This window comes from Podarcis filfolensis (assembly GCF_964270895.1).
Source record: "Podarcis filfolensis genome assembly, chromosome: 13".
In the NCBI taxonomy this organism is placed as follows: Eukaryota; Metazoa; Chordata; class Lepidosauria; order Squamata; family Lacertidae; genus Podarcis; species Podarcis filfolensis.
In genome coordinates this window covers 31860829-31880971 of record NC_139615.1, presented here as the reverse complement: position 1 = coordinate 31880971, position 20143 = coordinate 31860829, and the positions used below count along the sequence as shown (strand labels likewise).

The 20143-nt window shown below is 44.1% G+C and overlaps 2 protein-coding genes across 2 annotated transcripts; one reads left to right on the top strand and one right to left on the bottom strand.

Moving 5' to 3' along the window:
• Positions 1–264: 264 nt before the first annotated feature.
• Positions 265–8440, bottom strand: LRRC46 (leucine rich repeat containing 46). Its single transcript, XM_083583474.1, has 9 exons — positions 8301–8440; positions 5810–5888; positions 5596–5704; positions 5290–5336; positions 4161–4270; positions 3414–3483; positions 2750–2910; positions 743–1549; positions 265–482 (listed from the first exon to the last, which is right to left on the bottom strand). The coding sequence occupies exons 1-8, from the start codon at positions 8311–8313 to the stop codon at positions 1167–1169; spliced, it is 972 nt and encodes a 323-aa protein (XP_083439600.1). The 5' UTR covers positions 8314–8440; the 3' UTR covers positions 265–482; positions 743–1166.
• A 586-nt stretch (positions 8441–9026) lies between these two features.
• On the top strand, positions 9027–18382 carry MRPL10 (mitochondrial ribosomal protein L10). Its single transcript, XM_083583565.1, has 5 exons — positions 9027–9349; positions 11668–11837; positions 14121–14285; positions 15055–15199; positions 17741–18382. The coding sequence occupies exons 1-5, from the start codon at positions 9307–9309 to the stop codon at positions 17986–17988; spliced, it is 771 nt and encodes a 256-aa protein (XP_083439691.1). The 5' UTR covers positions 9027–9306; the 3' UTR covers positions 17989–18382.
• The last annotated feature ends 1761 nt before the right edge of the window (positions 18383–20143 follow it).

The window sequence follows — 20143 nt, the reverse complement described above, 5'->3', positions numbered from 1 at the left end:
GGCTCCATTTTAGTTTTGTCACTGCGTTTTTGGTTTGGAGGGACCGAGAAAAATAATCTGGGAGAATGTCTGCTTTTTTCCTTCTAAAAACAGAGAAACGGTCCTCTGAATTTTAACATCTGTCTGAGATATCCCAAACATTTTTTTCCCTAAAACGACAGAGATTCCAGCAAATGCTACCAGTGTATTATTGTAGACACAGCACTACAGAATAACCTGTGAGATGTATATTCCTCTCTTCTGTTATGGATGCTGCAATCCTGATTTATTTTTTTTCCCAAGCTCTGTATCCTCAACCTTACCACTGTTCTCAGTTGCTGAGATGATTTGGGATGGAGCTGCCTTCTAAACAAATATCCCGTCCCAAACCTTTCAGAGGTTTGATGGTGCAAATCTGTGATTAATCTGAACCTGCATATAGCACAAATACACTGGGGACATGACGCAAATTGCCTTTAAAAGGCATAGGCAAGGTTTCAGATCTACCGTATTTTTCGCTCTATAAGACGCACCAGACCATAAGGCGCACCTAGTTTTTGGAGGAGGAAAAGAAGAAAAAAAAATTTCTGAATCTCAGAAGCCAGAACAGCAAGAGGGACCGCTGCGCAGTGAAAGCAGCAATCCCTCTTGCTGTTCTGGCTTCTGAGATAGCTGCGCAGCCTGCATTCGCTCCATAAGACACACACACATTTCCCCTTACTTTTTAGGAGGGAAAAAGTGAGTCTTATAGAGCAAAAAATACGGTACATCATTATTTTGTTTCCTTGTCAAGTTTTAGGCAGATCCAAACTCCTAACAAGGAATTCTGAGCGGCCTCATAACTCTATACTTCCCAGGAATAGTTTTCACAGGTAAGCCGGTTTTCATCAAGCAGGTCAGAATTTCAACAGGCACAAAAAAGCCTTCCTGCATGTCCTTAGGAAGGAGCAAACCCCACTGGCCTGAGTAACCCTGCAACTGGCTTCGCCGCTTGCACCCTTCACTTAGAGGAAGTACTGCCTAAGCTTTCAGCAGAGGGCCTTTGTCAGTTTTCTGCCTCCTTGCCATGCCCTTCCACACTTAAAAGATGGATAACAACCCATCTGCTGATTAGATTCAAAGAAGTATTGTATTTGTTTGACAGAATAAAGCAGAAATTAAAAACGAAAAGCAAAAGGATGCACTAATCATTTCTTTACACCTTTGTTTGTGGTTTTCGTTACACCAGACCTCTCTCCCTTTGAAGTTTTCAGCTGTGTTGGACTTGAGCCGCCAGCCTTCCCCTTTGAGGCTCTTGGCCCCTTTTTGGGTGTTGGGTTTGCTGTTTTCGAAAGGTTGGAAGGAGGGTGGTGGTGATGGTCACTTTGGAGCACGCTCCCCTCTGGGGCTGCGGATATTACTTCTGGTACACCGAATGGCCAGGGCGGCCTTTCGCTTGTGTTGAACACCAGCTCTCTCAGATTCTGCATCTGCCTCAGCTCCTCCAAGCGGTCTTCGTATTCCCTCGCTTCCTCCTCCCTCCGCTGGGCAGAGTGGGCTCTTAACTCCTCACGGAGGTCGGCAAAGAAGTCTGCCAAATGAAGAGGATATAAGTAAAAAAGCAAGCTCGCTGTGTCTTGCACTAGATAAATGCCTCCCCGCCAATTCCTTTTCCTACTGTCCATTCTTAACAAATGTGCAACGAGAATCTATGACTTCCCAGGGGATTTTATTTTAAGGGCAACAGTGTGTGCACTCTTAGCCAAAATAATATGAATTATTTGCAGTTACATGGAGTCTGCATCAACCGGAAGACACTTGTTCGAGAGGCGTGGGGAGCTCTGCGTCAGCAGCTGCTGCCTCTAGAATGGGCACAGAGTGTTCCTTTATGTGGGGATGACTAGTGGAACCCCACAAGTTTTTGACTAGTGTGCGTCACTGGAACGACTGCCCTTTTGGCCTCAGAACCAGCTCAGGCAGGAAGTTGGAGAGTTGCTCAAATTTCCTGTACTTAATTATCCTAGGGACATGAGGCAGCTGCTCTGCTGAAGTTATGGAGTGCTGGGTCTGGTCAGTCTATAAATGGGAAGACCCTCTGGGAATGCTACGTAGAGTTCCATAACAGAGAGAAATGACATACTGTGTATAAATGTAATGACTGTTAATAAACTTTGCTTTACAGTGGTACCTCAGGTTAAGTACTTAATTCGTTCCGGAGGTCCGTTCTTAACCTGAAACTGTTCTTAACCTGAAGCACCACTTTAGCTAATGGAGCACAATTTCTGTTCTCATCCTGAAGCAAAGTTCTTAACCTGAAGCACTATTTCTGGGTTAGCGGAGTCTGTAACCTGAAGCGTCTGTAACCTGAGGTACCACTGTATAAACTTACACATAGCATCTTATTTATTAAATTTATATACAGACCGCCAAAAATCTCACAAGATGAAAACATTTTAGTTATTAACCAGATAAAAACATTTTGTTGAAACCAACAAAACAATAGCCCCTCCCCTTCCCTCCCACAAACATATTTAAAAGGCTGTAGAATATTAAACAGCCAAAGGCCTGGGAGAAGAGGAACATTTTCACCTGGCACCTAAAGTTTAATAATGAATGTGCCAGGCGAACTTCCCTGGGGAGAACGTTCCACGAATGGGGAGCCACTGCAGAAAAGGCCTGTTCTCATGTTGCCACCCTCCAGACCTCACATGGAAGAGGCACCACGCAAAGCAGGTCCTTGGTCCCTGATGTTCCTAACACCTAAAACCTGGCCTGGAAACTTTGGGGATACCTTTTTCTACGCTCAGAGGTATAGCGAGATCTGACCAATCCTCGTCACTGTCTTCTGAACTGTCGTCCTCCTCTTCTTCAGTTTGGACGGTGTCTTTCTGATTGGGAACACCCTGCGTATCCAGTTCTTTCAGATGGGGCAGAGCTGCCAACACGCGCTCCCTTGGGATGGCCAGAAGGAAGCAAGAGTTCTCAAGCTGGGCGTCAAACAAAACAACTCCCATCTTCAAAGCCCATGTCAGCCCCCTAGTGAGGTGGGAACAGTTGCTAAAGGAGAGGCAAACTTCCTAGAAGCACCCATTTCTTTGGCACTTGAATGAAGAATCGGACACAGAGGCCTCCCGCCCCCCCCCCAATAGCTGCTAGAAGCCATGCTGTTGTTGCTTCAAAAGCCCTGCCACCACTTCGCACATCTCCCATCCATTCTGATCCCTCCCCTTGACTTTTCCCTATGGTACTGTGCATGGAAACCTCCATTCCTGCAGGATGCCCAGGCAACAGGCAGGCAGGTCCCAGAGATGGGGCAGGTATGCCAACACAGGGAATCGGATGGGGGCGTTGCACTCTTCATCCCTCACCTGTAGCTTCTACATGGGCATGATGCACATGCCTAAAGCTATTGGGTGGGAGATTATGCAGGAGCGTGGATCGATTTTTGGGTTCACCTGTAGCTGTTCTGCTTAGTGCATTCGTTTCCTGTCAGGTCAAGGATCACGAGGCTCCGGGGCAGCTCATCTGTACAGAAAGTTAGGCAGAATCGGGGAAGCTGATGGGAATAAATGCAAACTGGATACAGGATTATTCAAGTTTAGCACATGAAGCAAAAAATGGGGGGTGAGCTCCTTTTTTACATGGGGGAGCTGCCTTTCTGGTACAGTCAAACCTTGGTTCTCAAACGGCTTAGTTGATGAACAAATCATCTCCCAACCGCCAAAAACCCAGAAGTAAGCTGGGTTTTGAACATTTTTTGGAAGCCAAACATCAACGTGGCTTCCGCGTCAGTGCAGGAAGCACCTGAAGCCAATTGGAAGCCACACCTTGGTTTCTGAACGTTCTGAGAGTCAAGTGGACTTCCGGAACGGATTAAATTTGAGAACCAAGGTACTACTGTACCAGCTTCTGAGGCTAAAATAAGGGTGGCAAACAGATTTGATCTGTCAACCCAGTGGCGGGGGGGTTACTGGATTTCATGAGGGATTTTGTTTTGTTTTGTTATTTATGCACAGAGTACTCCTAGCGCAATGTTTTATTAGTCAAATTGGCTGGATAAGCAGCCGGCTGGTTTGATTTAGTCTTAATACCCATCAGAGTAGACCGATGGGTGAGTTGTTTTCCACAATGGATCCCAGGAGACTTGATAGTCCACAAGAGAGTATTGCAGGTGGTGAAGCCGAGTGTAGGGAAAGCTGTACCTGTGTCCAGTGTTTCAATGCGGTTCTGTGAGAGATCCAGAAACTGCAGCTTCAGGAGACTATGGAGGTTCTCCACTTGGCTAATGCGGTTCCCGGCTAGTGTCAGAAAACTGCAGTTGCATGAAAACACAATAGGAGGAGGTGGTGAGATCCAGGAGACCAAAGATGACTCTGCCTTCTAGAGAAGGAGAACTGCACACTGAAACCGTGATTTACTTCTCACTGGGCAGCAGGAAAGAGTTGTAATGCAACTCTCAAAGCCAGATGCAGTCAGCCTCTTTTCACGTCACTCGTTTATTCCCTGCATTGGTTTAAAACTAGCAATGCACTTCTAATTAAAACTCCCTGTACCTTTGTTCCTGATGATGGAAGCATAAAAATATCCCCTCCACAACAAAAACCAGCACACCAGAGAGAAGGCCTTTAGCCTATATTCTCTACATGGTGGGAATAATACCTCTTACCTCTCTGGGCAGGTCCACGTCATACATTTAAAGAACATTTAATGCACATTTTGGAGAAGTCAAGTGCTTTAAATGTGCATTGAATGTTATTTGAATGGGAAGGGGAACTATTTCCCATGATTCTTTGGGGGAAGTCATGTGCTTTAAATGAGCTTTGGGTGTACTTTACATGTATGGTGTGGATCCTCTAACTCATCTTTGGTTGGCCACCTTGTCTCCTCCAACTCTGCTCCCGGTTGTCTTCTGCCATGATCCTCCCTATGCATCACAGCCTTCCCTGCTCTGTTCATCGAACTACTTCCTATTCCTCCTTCAGGACCCACTACTTGAACAAAATATTGACTCCCCAGTTGGCTTGATTTAGAAGCGGTTGAAATTCTCTAACTTCCACACAAAATGTCCTTTTGGAGGTAGGTAGGGAGGTTGGTAGGTAGATAGATACTGTAGATACAGACATACCTTGGAAGTCGAACGGAATCTGTTCCAGAAGTCTGTTCGACTTCCAAAATGTTTGACTTCCAAGGCGCAACTTCTGATTGGCTGCAGTAGCTTCCTGAAGCCAATCGGAAGCCACGGAAGCTGTGCCAGATGTTCAGCTTCTGAAAATCATTCAAAAACCGGAACAATCACTGTATAATGTTGGGGAAACAAGTAATATCACTTACGTCAAGTTTGGAAAGCAGCTCAAGTTCTCAATTTTCTCTATTTGGTTCTAAAATGAAATTAACATTAATCAGCTTCAGAGCCTCTGAATAATGGAGCCCACACACAAACACTTTTTTTCTGCCTGTGTTCCTGGTTCAATACTCCTTCAACACACAACCAAAGTTTTTCACAAAGTCCTTGAACTTGGGCCGATACCTTTCTCCTGGGATGCTTCTACACTAACTGACCAGGCTTTGACAGGGCCCCATCTTTTCAAGAGAATGTTGTTGTATCATGGCATTTAATGGTGTGGTGACATATTTTACCTGTTGCAGGTAGAGGCTGTGGACCTGCTCTAATCCTTGCAGATTTGCGATGCAGCTAATTCTCTCTCTGTCTAGCCGGAGGGTATGAAGAGAAGCCAAGGCTTGGGATCTAAAAGGAAGAGAAGTTTATCAGAAATCAGCACCACAGCTCCTCTCCTTCCAGCCCTGAATATTATTACCATCAGAATGAAAGCTTAATGCATAAGATACTCACATACTCTCTGGGGACTCTTTCTCCACTGTAATGTTCAAGTTCCTCTGAGCAATGAGGGATTTCGTCATACTCACTCCTCCTATGGGGAGATAACTTCTGTGAGTTATCTGAAAGCAAAACCACTGGAATTCCCTTTAGATCGCAAAGCCAGGTGATGTTTAGCTAACAATTAACTTGAAGTGCCATATTAGACGAAGGGTAGTAATAAAAAAAAAGCATGTCTTCTAAAGGCTCAAATCGCCTCCTACTCATTGACTTCATGATGCTCTAGGGTTGCCTTATTTTGAAGAGCAAAAAAGAGGACACATCTGCCGACTTCTACATTTAACTATGGCTCGCTATGACGACTCTACCCATGAAAAAGAGGACGTGTCCTGGAAAACAAGGACACATGGCAATGCTATGCAGGGATGACCAGAACATAATTTGTAGTTCAGTGTTGGGACTAGTCCTTTTTAGTGGATCACCTGGCACCTGCTGGTTGCTGGGATTCTGCTAAGGAAGCTTACGTGGACTTTGATGTCATCCATCAAGGCTCTGACTACATTCATATGGTTTTAAGGAAGAGACTGAGTGCATATTTGCATATTTAGACACTTAACATTGATTAGTTATGCCTGCATATTCTCATTAAAAAAAGAACCAGAAAAACTGACATCAGCCCTCCGTTGGTTGGCAAGACTGAACAACCATCTTCCTTTCTCCTCTGAACAGAGGAACATTGCAAGACCTGTTCTCTGAGCAAATGCAGCAGTGGTTGGTGTAGGTTGACATGTCTCCACCATTTTGTAGTCCTGTCTCAGCCATTTTGTGCTATCTGATGCTCCCATGGCAGCCATATTGTGACTGGCGCCCATGACACTTTCTTAAAATTCCACAGCTGCTGCCCATCATGAACCATGATTTGCAAGATCAGCAGCAACAGCAGCAGATACGTTCTATGCCTGAGATATTCTTAGTCTCTTGTTAATTATGCCATTTTAATTGTGCATTTTATATTTTACTTTCTTTAGTAATGTTTTCTTTTGAAATGTTATTATTAATTTTGTTTGTTAACTTTGCTGTGTTAACTGTGCATTTTGCACTTGATCTCCTTTGTAATGTTTTCTTTTGAAATCTTCAAAACAACATTTTTGTTTCCCATTAATTGCATTGCTTCAAATGTATGCTTTATATTTGACTTTCTTCTGTACTGTGGATTGTTTTATTTGACATTTTAATGTAGGTTGTAAACCGCTTTGAGGTTTTTTCCCTTAAAAATATAAAGTGGGATAGAAATTAATAATAATAATAGCCCTATAATACAATGCACAGTCAATCAAAAGGATTCTAATTTTCAAGTTCAGCTAGTTTTGGGCATTAGCTCTTACATGCAAACTTGTTTAATATTTATAATGGAAAGCAAATAAGATCTAACAAATTATTAAGAGCAATTGGCACAGGAGAGTACCTGGAGTGCCCATAATGATGATAAAGGAAGTTTTCCACCTGCTGAATTTCTCCTCCTCCCCAAAAGCCAATCCTACACAGATATAGTTGTGGGTGTCTATATAGAATTCATCATGTGAAAGGCTGGACTGGATGAATCCCAAGCTGGAATGAAGATTGCTGGAAGAAATATCAACAACTTCAGATATGCAGATGACACAACTTTGATGGTAGAAAGTAAGGAGGAATTAAAAAACCTCTTAATGAGGGTGAAAGAGGAGAGAGCAAAATATGGTCTGAAGCTCAACATCAAAAAAACCAAGATCATGGCCACTGGTCCCATCACTTCCTGGCAAATAGAAGGGGAAGAAATGGAGGCAGTGAGAGATTTTACTTTCTTGGGCTCCATGATCACTGCAGATGGTGACAGCAGCCACGAAATTAAAATACGTCTGCTTCTTCAGAGAAAAGTGATGACAAACCCAGACAGCATCTTAAAAAGCAGAGACATCACCTTGCCGACAAAGGTCCGTATAGTTAAAGCCATGGTTTTCCCAGTAGTGATGTATGGAAATGAGAGCTGGACAATAAAGAAGGCTGATCGCCGAAGAATTGATGCTTTTGAATTATGGTGCTGGAGGAGACTCTTGAGAGTCCCATGGACTGCAAGAAGATCAAACCTATCCATTCTTAAGGAAATCAGCCCTGAGTGCTCACTGGAAGGACAGATCCTGAAGCTGAGGCTCCAATACTTTGGCCACCTCATGAGAAGAGAAGACTCCCTGGAAAAGACCCTGATGTTGGGGAAGATTGAGGGCACAAGGCGAAGGGGATGACAGAGGACGAGATGGTTGGACAGTGTTCTCGAAGCTGCCAACATGAGTTTGACCAAACTGCGGGAGGCAGTGGAAGACAGGAGGGCCTGGCGTGCTCTGGTCCATGGGGTCACGAAGAGTCGGACACGGCTAAATGACTAAACAACAACAAAATGTACCTGTACATATAACACACAGAGAACCAGCCCCACTTAGGGGTTAAGACACCTTCAGACACGATTACTCACCTCCTGACATCATTGATGGAAAGGGTCACCAGCCGGGATACCTTGACCACACCACTCCCAGCAATGCAACAGGCCTATCTATGCTGAGTGTGAGGCACCCTGGGAATTTGTGGTGCTGTGAGGCGAGGAGGAAGGGAACCTGAAGCAGCTACAGTTTGGAAATCTCCATAGCAACCGTTCGGAACTACTGTCAAGGTCGTCCTGGCAACAAGCCCTGGGAGCGGGAAGGGGGAGAAACGGCCTTAGCAGCAGGAGCAGCAGCTTGGACGTTGCCTAGCAACGGGTGGGAAGTCGCGGGATCTCCTTAGCAACAGGCAGAGGGGATGTCGTGGGATTCCCCTTAGGAAGGCTTCCGTGGTCTTCCCTTGAAAGTGGCCGTGCGGCAACAGCGGGAGGGGAGAGAAGAGGGTGGTTTGTGGGGGTGGCGCAGTGCCCTTTCGGGCAAGAGTTTGCAGCAGGCTTCTGCCTTGCCAGGAGAGTGCATGCATTGGGGTCTGTTTCTCCTGAGGGAGGTTAGGCGGCTTGCGGGGCATCCTTTGCAAAGCCTCAAAGGCTTGAGAAGGGGGTCTTCCGAGTTGCACCTTGAGGAGAGGGGGAGCCCCAGACCGAAGGAGGACTTAAGCACACCTGGAGTGGGGAGGGGTCTTGAGGAAGGGTCTCGGCTGTAGCGAGAGACGGGGCGGGGGTGAGATTTTTTTTTTTTAGAAGCAACAGCTTGGCGCGTTTGTGGGGGGGGGGTGGATGGAGGAGGTCGTGAAGTCTTTCCTTAGCAACAACACGGGAGGGCTGCTGGGAAACAAAAACCTCCCCCTTTTCCTTCTGTGAAAGAATTGTGAAGCAGACGGAGAGCGCGCGTAATAGCCAGGAGGTTTCTTTTTATTTGTCAGGCTTCCTAAGGGGGAAAAATGGGTTCCTTCTCCTTTAAACCTCCCCACCGCCCACCCAAGGAGGAGCTATGCTTCCCATCCCATAATGCTCGGCTTCTGTTCGCCGCACACCCCTCAAGATGGCTGCTGTTACTCGCTGGTGCAAAAGGTTTTGCAAAACCGGTAAGGGCAAGATCGATGTTGGGGAAGTTTTGTTCTCCTGCAGATACTGGTTACTAATAACTGCCCCTTTCACGCGTTGCATTTTCTCCCCTTCCACCAGCCTCGTGGGGATCCAGTGCCCTACATCTCGCCCTGTTGAAATCCAGAATCTTAATAATTTTCTTCCCACCCCACCATCCGAGATCCAGCATGTGGCATTTCTGGGATGGTCTTTTTTTTTCTTAATTGGACAGACTCTGCCGTGTCCAGCCATTCATTTCAAGGCTAATAAGGTGTTGCAGAGTTAAAGGCAGCTGCATCCATTCTTTAAACCCGTGCCGCGCTCGAAGGGAAGGACTCTTGTGGGGAGAGCTAGGCTCAAAGTTCCCAGAAATTCGGGTTTTGACTCCAACCTAGGCTGGCCTTTCCACAAATGTGTGACCGAAATTGTTGTGGCAAGGGAAATTACCCAGTCTGGCACTGAAAGGCAAGTGAAGTTGGTGGGACTGCAGATTGCGCTATCATAGAATTATAGAACTGGAAGGGACCACCAGGGTCATCTAGTCCAACCCCTGTAATGCAGGAATCTTTGGCAGAAAATACATTTTGCTAGGTCTCTTAAAATGCATAATCTATCATTTGTCATTCTTGTGAAATGTATTATTGGCCATTGCAATGTTTGTTGACTATGGTAACAATCTGGAGAAAATCTGCCTGTGTTGGGTTTCCTACTGAGGCACCCAAAATGCAAACCATCTATAAAAAATATGAATGGGAGGCAGTCCTAAGTTCTTTGTGCCTCTGATGCCATAACAGCAAAAATAATGTTCCTTAGCACTTTGTTCCTTGCTATTAATTATACAGTCAGAATTTACATATACCGTATTTTTCCGAGCTTTTTTGACCGAAAAATGAGGTTTAAAATTTAGGGTCGTCTTATACATGGGTAGTGCTGGGGTGGGGACGACGGGCCAATCACTACTTAAAATCTCGGGCTCATGCTTCATTCTGGCGGGTGAGCGATTTTCGGCATTGGCCACTTGATTGTTGGGGGGAATGCTGAAAATCGCTCACCCGCCGGAACGCAGCACACAACTGCTTGCGTCTCAGAAACCACCTATCAGCTGCCTGATCGCCTCCAGCGGCCACCAATCACACCCCCGCTTGCTGCGACAAGGGCAGCTGTCTGTTGGCTGCTGCAGCGGCAATCGGGAGGGCTAATGGCAGCTATTCGGCCAGCTGATAGGTGGTTTCTGAAACGCAAGCAGTTGTGTGCTGTGTTCTGGCAGGTGAGCGATTTTTGGCATTCCTCCCCAAATAACCCCCCAAAAGGCTCAGTCCTCCACTATTTTCTAATATAAGGTAAAGGGACCCCTGACCATTAGGTCCAGTCGTGGCCAACTCTGGGGTTGCGGCGCTCATCTCGCTTTATTGGCTGAGGGAGCCGCCATACAGCTTCCGGGTCATGTGGCCAGCATGACTAAGCCGCTTCTGGCGAACCAGAGCAGCACACGGAAACGCCGTTTACCTTCCCGCCGGAGCGGTACCTATTTATCTACTTGCACTTTGATGTGCTTTTGAACTGCTAGGTTGGCAGGAGCAGGGACCGAGCAACGGGAGCTCACCCTGTCGCGGGGATTCGAACCGCCGACCTTCTGATCAGCAAGTCCTAGGCTCTGTGGTTTAACCCACAGCGCCACCCGCATCCCTCATTTTCTAATATAGGAGTCATCTTATACATGAGGGTGTCTTATAGACGGAAAAGTATGGTACTTTCCTAGTACCATTAGGAATAGGCTGTACTGTTGTCCCTCCAGGCCATTAACATTTGGTAACCCCCCCACTCAAACTGTTAAGAATTCCTGTGTGCATACATATTCAAAATTGCGCTTTCAAAACTGTTTCAGCTCATCTCTGACGCTGAGTTACCAGAGCTGCATGCAATACTTTAGGCACACTATAAATATGTAGAGCAGCATTCGGATGCTTCCTTGTGCCTTTAATTTTTCCGCCTTCTGCTGTAATCTGTAATTTAGCTGGCTTGCATGAGTCACAAAGCTTTCTACTCTGTAAGTGTCCGTTAATGTTGCTGCCTGTTTCTGGAGCACTAGTTTGGAATGTGTGGATTAGTATGTGGAGTGGCAACACCTGAGGAAGTGAGAGTGGGTGGCTATTTCATCCTTTGGAACACTAGGATTCTATGCTTCCCCTTAGCTCAGTTTTTTATGATTGGAAAGGATGGGATTACACAGTATGAGAGCCCACAGAATGTCCTACATTTGAAGGTTGTGTCTTGGGGGCCTAGCCATTCTGATTGTTCTGCTTTTCCATTGCTCCAGACTGGCTGCCCACCCTTCAGCTTATTCGCCATGGCTCCAAAGCCGTCACTCGCCATTGGAGACCTATGCATTTTGTGCGTCAGAAGCTGATGGAGGTGACAAAATACATCCCACCAAAGCCTTTGATCCCAGAGAGGTGCATCAAACCCCAAGTGAAACAAGTTGAAGAGGTAACAACACAACACACCCTTCTGCGCTGATTGTTACTGTCTAAACTCTATGGTGCAGAGCCCTCAAAATCATAGAGTAGGCTCTCTGCCCTTCTTTATCCATGTTTTTGCCAATTGCAGCAGGGCTGTTATGAACTCTGAATGCAAATGATGTCTGATGTTCTGCTCTTTTCCTGAATCTTGACTGTATTCCTTTCAGTGCCTGCTGAAGACATTATTATATAGACAAGCCTATCCCACCTACTCTGACGTTTAGAAAGTTTCAGGCAATTTTATTTGTTTTAGTCTACTTTGCCGTGGTTTTAATGTTCTGTATGTTTTAAATTACAGTTGTAAACTTTTGGTGATTTATTTATTTATTTATTTACGGCTATTAGCCCATAAAATATGTACAAACATAAAAACACAGGGACATAAAAACAGATATATCCGACAACAGGAGGTGAACACCACGATGCAAGGGTGGGTCATTGAGCAGAGCCAAGTGACAGCTTGGGGCCAGGAGAGCTCCAAGGGACAGATCACAGAAAAGGAAAACTGAAGACGAACTCCGACATGCACTCTCATCATAACAGTTCGATTAGTTTTGATGTTGTAAACTTTTGGTGATAATTTTATTGCTTTATCTGTAAACTGCTTTGAGGTTTTTCTACAATATAGATGTGTGTGTGTGTGTGTGTGTGTGTGTGTGTGTGTGTGTACGCGCGCACACACATATATATATATATTCAGTGGTACCTCAGAAGTCCATTAGACTTCCAAAACGTTCAGAAACCAAGGTGCGGCTTCCAATTGGCTGCAGAAAGCTCCTGCAGCCAATTAGAAGCTGCGGAATTCATGTTGAACATTTGGGTTCCAAAGAACGTTCGCAAACTGAATGCTCACTTCCAGATTTGTGGCGTTTGGGAGCCAAAACATTCGACTCGCAAGGCGTTTGGGATCCAAGGTACAAGTGTATGTGTGTGTGTGTGTACACACACACACACACACACACACACACACACACATACATACCTTTTGAGGCAGAATCATTGGCAAGCCTTGTCACTTTGGCTCTTAACTGTTTGCCCCAAGTGACGGATTGGAAGTACACAAAACAGGTCACTGAATTTTTGTTCTGGAAAATGAAGTCCTTGAAAAAGGACTCATTTGCAGAGGATCCTCTTAAGGGCTTGAATTGAAGGAGCTACTTAGAGTAATGCAAAGGTGTCTTATTACCTAATGGAATTCACTCTCCTATGACAAACAACTTCTGAAACTTTCCTCATTGCTATGTGATACAGGGAAGGCTGCTCATCACTCTAAAGTTGGTTTCTGTAACTCACAAATATATATTTTATAAGAGATTGCAGTATAGAAGTAAATAAATAATAATGAGTGATGATCACTATAGCAGGTTTTGCACATGTAGCCTGTTTAGCCTGGATATAGCCCAGTTGGTTAAGAGTGTGGCGCTGATAACGCCAAGGTTGCAGGTTTGATCCCCATCTGGGGCAGCTTCATATGCCTGCATTGCAGGAGGTTGGACTAGATGATCCTCAGGGTCCCTTCCAACTCTGTGATTCTTTGAAATCACAGGGATAAAGCTTCATAGGATGAAAACTTTCTAACGGAGTTCAGGCTTGAATGAAAACATTTCATTTGGTTTTAATGCTTCATTAGGTATGCACAGAGCATGGAAATGCCCTGTTCCCTGGGGAGGGTAGGTAGATCTAAATCAGTTGCTTAAATCATCGGGAACACAATGTCAATTTAAACCACTGATTTAAATCAAGTTTAATCTAATTCATTTGTTTTCTGAACAGGCATGCATACTGCTTGCCATTGCTGTTCAATTTGCAACTGAACAGAACCTTTATGTTACCTACAGAGATAACTCAAAACCTCTGCACTCTGCCTGCCTTTTGCAGCACAGAATTTACATCTGTGTAGCTTTCGACAGCTTTGTGGGTTTTCAGTGTGGTGTAGTGGTTAAGAGTGGTGGACTCGTAATCTGGTGAACTGGGTTCAATTCCCCGCTCCTCCACATGCAGCTGCTGAGTGACCTTGGGCCAGTCACACTTCTCTGAAGTCTCTCAGCCCCACTCACCTCACAGAGTGATTGTTGTGGGGGAGGAAGGGAAAGGAGATTGTTAGCCACTTTGAGACTCCTTCGGGTAGTGATAAAGTGGGATATCAAATGCAAACTCCTCTTCTTCTTCTTCTTCTTCTTCTTCTTCTTCTTCTTCTTCTTCACTCTTTTCAAATCTAATGGCAGCAAACAAAATTTCTCGCCTTCCCCAGGAAAATGGCTACGTGAAGCTGTTGCGTCGAGATGTCGAACAAGCATTCCACGAGAGTAAAATGATTGCTATCTGCCAGTACAACCAGGTTCCTGCAAATGACATGGTACTCATGGGGTATCGACTGCGGAAGTACAACATCCATGTCAAATACTTCCCCAATGAGGTACAGTTACATGCAAACAGTTCTTTTAGGAATAGAGAGGGCAACGTGCCTTAGAGCATGTTGCCTCATTTTCCCCCAAGCAATTTTCCGTATCCTGTGAAAGCAAAACTTAATCAGAGCTAAGCTTTGACATGCAAATCTGCTGTATTGGATATATAAAATGCTGCATGAGGTGCCTGTATTCATTGATATCTTGATGGATTTTGTATCTGGGCAGCAGATAAACAGAAACTGCTGTTGCTTAGGCATTTCATTAGAAAGCACCAATTTCCAGGAAGTTTGGCATGCAAAATTTTGAGACCCTTTTGGAGACGTCTGCTCAGAAACAACAACATCCAAGGAATTTTGAGTGAAGCGGAAATTTTGATTTGGCTGGCAAAATTCCCTAGAGGGCCTTCTCGTCCCTTGCCCAGTGTATAGCAGCAAAATATCAAATGGCAATTAGAGTTTGACCAGTCCACTGGCTCGGTCCAGTCCTACAGTATCCTAGCCCAACTACTTCTCCCAGTCCCCTGTAGTTTCTGCCCCATATCCCCTTAACTAGATTCAGCCTTTCCTTCAACTGAAGCTTGCCTTATAGCTAGTGGTGCCAGACCGCAACCCGGAGACCCTTCATGGTCCTTTAAAAGTTCCAACGCAATAAGAGAGGTTGTAGTTACAGCATCACTTCACTCTTATTTCTTGACTTGTAAATCAAAACTGGAGTCCTGCCCTGGTTCAGCAGGTATTTTTCCCATGTTTAATTGGTTCTTTACTTCCACCTTTCCAGGTCATGATACCCTTTCTTTCGGAATCCAAATATAAGAATCTCCTCCCTCTCTTTGTGGGGCGCAACCTCCTACTGATGAGTCCGGAAACGAGGGCACAGGAAATGCTGCGAGTCCTGAGGGGTGTGCCACAGATCAATCTCTTAGGTAAATGTTGAAAGATGGATGGCTAAATTCTGTGTTATCAAATGGATTCAGAAATGAGGACCAGGTCATGAGTTGAGGTATGCTGGAATGCAGATTTCCATCTGGATATTGAGGCAGTACTTGATTCACAACTCTTGTTGATTTAGCAAGCATGGAAGCATCCCGATGGAATTTTATTATCAATTAAAACAGACTTCACAGGCTGGTAAATAGAGAGGCAAATGCTGCCTAATGCTCATCTCTGTACTATAACTTCCTAAAAGATTACATCACATGCTGACTGTTGTCATATTATTAAATAGTTTTAAGAATCAGAGTGAATACAAAAGGCAGTTGTGGTGCAGTCCGTATTCAAAAGGCTTATCTTTGGCGATCGCTCGTAGCCGAGTAAGATTGTCTTCCATGAACACAGTGAGTGTGTAAGTGACCGTGGAGGCCAATTCTGGATCCACACATCCTTCCACAGTGGGGACATAGGTTTCCGGGCGGGACTTGACCATGGTGAGGATTTGCCAAGTGTGCCTTCCTCTTAGCACATTTCTCCCTTTTGTCCTGAGTTCAAGCACCTTCAAAGTCCATGACACCTTTGGTAAAGGCTGTTCTCCAATTGGAGTGCTTGCAGGCCAGTGTTTCCCAATTGTTGGTGTTTATACTACATTTTTTTTAGATTTGCCTTGAGAGAGTCTTTAAACCTCTTCTGTTGACCGCCAGCATTACGCTTTCCATTTTTAAGTTCAGAATAGAATATATCATCTGTATTCAGCTAATAAGATAGGAGTTGGGGAAAGAAATCAAGTGGGGGGTGCCATCAACAACAAGCGTGGATGGCAGAGGGGTGAGTCAGGCAGCAATGAAGGAAAGGCTCTTGATAACAGAGAGGAAACCGGTGAACATAGAGCTACAGGGAGAGGCCATAGAATGGTAAGGGAACCTGGCCCTGCAAATTGCCTCAATGTGAGACCACTTGGGAAACATGCAAAGTTCTTTGGAAAGAAGAGGTTGGTAAAAACTGAGACTCAGGTGCATGAAGTTGAATGCCCCGTGCTAACCCAGCTGTGTCTGCCTGGGTACCGAAACTCAGCACACCATTATTCCAGGTTAGTCCATTAATTTCAGTGCACCTCCTTTGAGCAGGACGTCTTTGGATACAACCCTATGTCTCCTTTTAAAAATGATTGTCCTTTAAAAAACAACTATTCAATTTACAACCAGTACTTTAAAGTTTTGATTTGGCAACCCTCTTCCAAATCACTTTTTTTTAGTTTTTCATTTATACTTTTCAAATTTTACATTTCATTAGATTTACAATCAATTGAACATTTCAAAATTTGAGTTCCTTCTCCCCACCCCTTTCTGCGGTTCTTTAAATTTGTTTTTTAATACTTTCTGTATATCCAAGTTCATTTAACTTGCTCATTTAATTATCTGCTGTAAATGTATATACTTATAAAACTGCAGGTTATTACAGTAATCCTGCTATTGTTTTTATCTGTTTACAGTTTATCTGTAAATATTCAATAAACCATTTCCGTTCTTTTATAAAAAGTTTGTTATCTTGATTTCTTATTCTTCCGGTAAGTTTTGCCATTTCTGCATATCCCATAAGTTTTTGTATCCATCCTTCCTTTACTGGGACATCTGCTTCTTTCCACATTTGGACAAGTAACATTTTTGCTGGTATAGAAGTATACGTAAATAAATTTCTATACAATTTAGGTAGTTCTGTCCCCATAATTCCCAAAAGAAAAGCTTCTGGGGTTTTTTTAAATAAAAGTTATTTTGAACATCCTTTTTGATTCATTATATATCATTTCCCAGTAAGCTTTAACCTTACTACAAGACCACCACATATGATGAAAAGAACCTCTTTCTGTTTACATTTCCAACATTTGTTTGATTTAGATTTATACATTTTTGCCAGTTTACTTGGTGTTAGATACAAACGATATATCATTTCCATATAACCGTACTTTTCCGTCTATAAGACTCCCCCATGTATAAGACACCCCCTATTTTGGGGGGCTCAAATTTAAGAAAATGGGGGGGTGGCACAGAGTTGTTGAGCTTTTTGGGGGGGGAATCACCCTGGGTTGTTGAGCTTTTTTGGGGGGGAATTGCCGAAAATCATTCACCGTCGCCATTGCAAAATCCGACTCTCGTTTGTCCCCTCGCTGGCAGAAGCTGACAATCGCCCGCCCTATTGCTGCAGTGTCAGCCAATCAACACCACCCATTGACGCAGCAACCAATAACACGCACAGTAGCCGCGGCAGCAACCAATCAAACGTCCACCCTATGGCACTATCCATGTATAAGACGACCCCCTTTTTCTATCATGATTTTCACAGAAAAATACCTAGTCTTATACACGGAAAAGTACGGTAATTTTCCCTTAAACTATAACATGCTGTAAATTTTATATCCATGTTCCACAATCGTTCCCAAGCTTCCATATCTATATTATGACTGATATCTGTCATCACTTTTTTACTTTTAGTACTTCTGGATGTTACTGATGGTGCCTATTTTCTCATCCTTCCAGGAGCTTGTGTTGACAACGCCATCCTAAGCAAACAAGGTTTCACAAACTATGCCAAACTGCCGTCCATGGTGACTGCCCAAGGGGAGGTCGTGGGTGCTCTCTCTCTCATGACATCCCAGACTAGCACACTTCTACAACGCGGCCCTGTTCACTTGACTTCCTTGCTGGACCAGTATGTCAAACAGCAGAACTGTGAATCAGTTGAAGCAAAGGAGACAGGGACTCTGGACAAGTCGGAAGCCCTTTGATGAACTTTCTTCCCATTTCTGCTCATCGCTTCAGGCACAACTTGTATTCTGTTTGTTGGCATGTTTGTATCCTGGGTGGGGCAAAGTTGGATGGCTGAATTCTGTATATCAAGTGGCTTTGGGATTGAGGATCAGATCATGAACGAGGTATATGCTGGAATGCAGATTTCCATCTGGATATTCAGTCAGAACTTGATTCACAACTCTCGTTGATTTAGCAAGCATGAAAGCATCCCGATGGAAGTTCATTATCAATTAAAACAGACTTCGCAGGCTGATAAATAGAGAGGCAAAATGTTAAATGCAGCCTAATGTTCATCTCTCTGGTACAGCTTCCTAAAAAAAATATGTCACATGCTCACTGTTGTAATATTATTAAATATTTTTAAGCATCCTGCTGTGTGTGTCTTACTGTGTTGGGATGAAGGTAAGCAGTGCACTGAATATAATCTGTGAAACCAAATAGGAGTTCTGTGAACTCAATGCATGCGCATTTTATTAATAGGGTGTAACTCTAGTAAGTTGCTTTTGAGGCACTCCAAAGTGGATTAAAATGTTCACTTGCTCTTCCAGCAAGAATACCCCTTAATGTTTAATAGAAATGTTTGCTTACATGATGTACTTGTTCTGTTGTTTTGGGAGGGGGAATGGGTGATAATGAAATGTTATTTATGTAATGTATTGTGTAATACTGGCCTTTCCGGGATAGAATCCAGGGCAGTTTACAAAAACTGAAACAGCAAGAACAAGATAAAAAAAATGAAATATGACTAAATAGATAGCAGACACATGATATAACAATATTTTAAAGTGCTAGAAGGGGAAAAAATGGATTTTTTGCCAGGCTGGCACCAGTATCCAGCAAGCCTCCCACAACTGGATCCTGTCTCTAGAACAATGATGGCTAACCTGTGCCCTGCAGGCAGTATTTCACCTCTAGTGGGTGTTTTGTGGACTCTCATGAGCCCCACAAAATTTGCCTTTTAAAAAAAAAACAACCTTTAAAAAAATACTGACTGCTCCCATAGGATATGATACAGTGGTACCTCGGGTTACATACGCTTCAGGTTACAGACTCTGCTAACCCAGAAATAGTACCTCAGGTTAAGAATTTTGCTTCAGGATGAGAACAGAAATCGTTCTCCGGCGGTGCAGCGGCAGCAGGAGGCCCCATTAGCTAAAGTGGTGCTTCAGGTTAAGAACAGTTTTAGGTTAAGAACGGACCTCCGGAATGAATTAAGTACTTAACCTCAGGTACCACTGTACTATGATACGATACTGCGATGCCAAAAGGTTTTTGTAGCCTCCAAACGTATTCCCTTAAAAAAAAAAAAGGTTTTTTGCTTATTTCTCCCACTGTGATGCCAAACGTTTTTGGTGCCCTCCCCAGTGCCATTTTTTAAATATATATATATATATGTTAACTAACACCTGCTTTGGCACTTAGGCCATGCCCATTTGGTCACGTGGCTCCCAGATGGTTGGTCATGGGTCATTGTGGCCCTCGATCCCCAAAAGCTTATGCACCACCATTCTTGAGAACAAGTCATATTTCAGATGAAACAGGGAATTGGAGGTTGGGGTTGGCAGGTGACTAGTTATTCATCTAGTTAGTCATCTTAAGTCTTAAGTCTATAGGCAGGATGTTGTGGAAAGAGTTGCTCTGTCAGGTGCTTGAATCTCAAGTGGTTTGGGGCTTTGAAAGCAAGCACCAATACTTCGGATTGGGCTCTTTGACTGCCAGACTGCTATATTATTATTATTATTATTATTATTATTATTATTATTATTATTATTATTAATTTTCTACCCCGCCCATCTGGCTGGGTTTCCCCAGCCACTCTGGGCAGCTTCCAACAAAAGATTAAAAATACATTAAAACATCAGTCATTAAAAACTTCCCTAAATAGGGCTGCCTTCAGATGAAATAAACAATTTCTTTGACACGTGATGGGAGGGCGTTCCAGAGGGCAGGCGCCACTACCGACAAGTCCCTCTGTCTGGTTCCCTGTAACTTCACTTCTTGCAGTGAGGGAACTGCCAGAAGGCCCTTGGTGCTGGACCTTAGTGTCCAGGTTGAATGATGGGGGTGGAGATGCTCCTTCAGGTATACTACTCAACTTACGATTTCATAGAATCATAGAATTGTATAAAT

What these genes read in the sequence shown, in the direction of transcription:
- LRRC46 (XM_083583474.1), bottom strand. An exon ending in AAAGAGTCCCCAGAGAGTAT is followed by an intron (nt 5,705 to 5,809) that starts GTGAGTATCTTA and finishes TCTTCCTTTTAG; the next exon opens with ATCCCAAGCCTTGGCTTCTC. An exon ending in ACAGCCTCTACCTGCAACAG is followed by an intron (nt 5,337 to 5,595) that starts GTAAAATATGTC and finishes ATTTCATTTTAG; the next exon opens with AACCAAATAGAGAAAATTGA.
- MRPL10 (XM_083583565.1), top strand. Translation starts at nt 9,307, where the DNA reads ATGGCTGCTGTTACTCGCTGGTGCAAAAGGTTTTGCAAAACCG. An exon ending in CAAAAGGTTTTGCAAAACCG is followed by an intron (nt 9,350 to 11,667) that starts GTAAGGGCAAGA and finishes CCATTGCTCCAG; the next exon opens with ACTGGCTGCCCACCCTTCAG. An exon ending in TCAAATACTTCCCCAATGAG is followed by an intron (nt 14,286 to 15,054) that starts GTACAGTTACAT and finishes CCACCTTTCCAG; the next exon opens with GTCATGATACCCTTTCTTTC.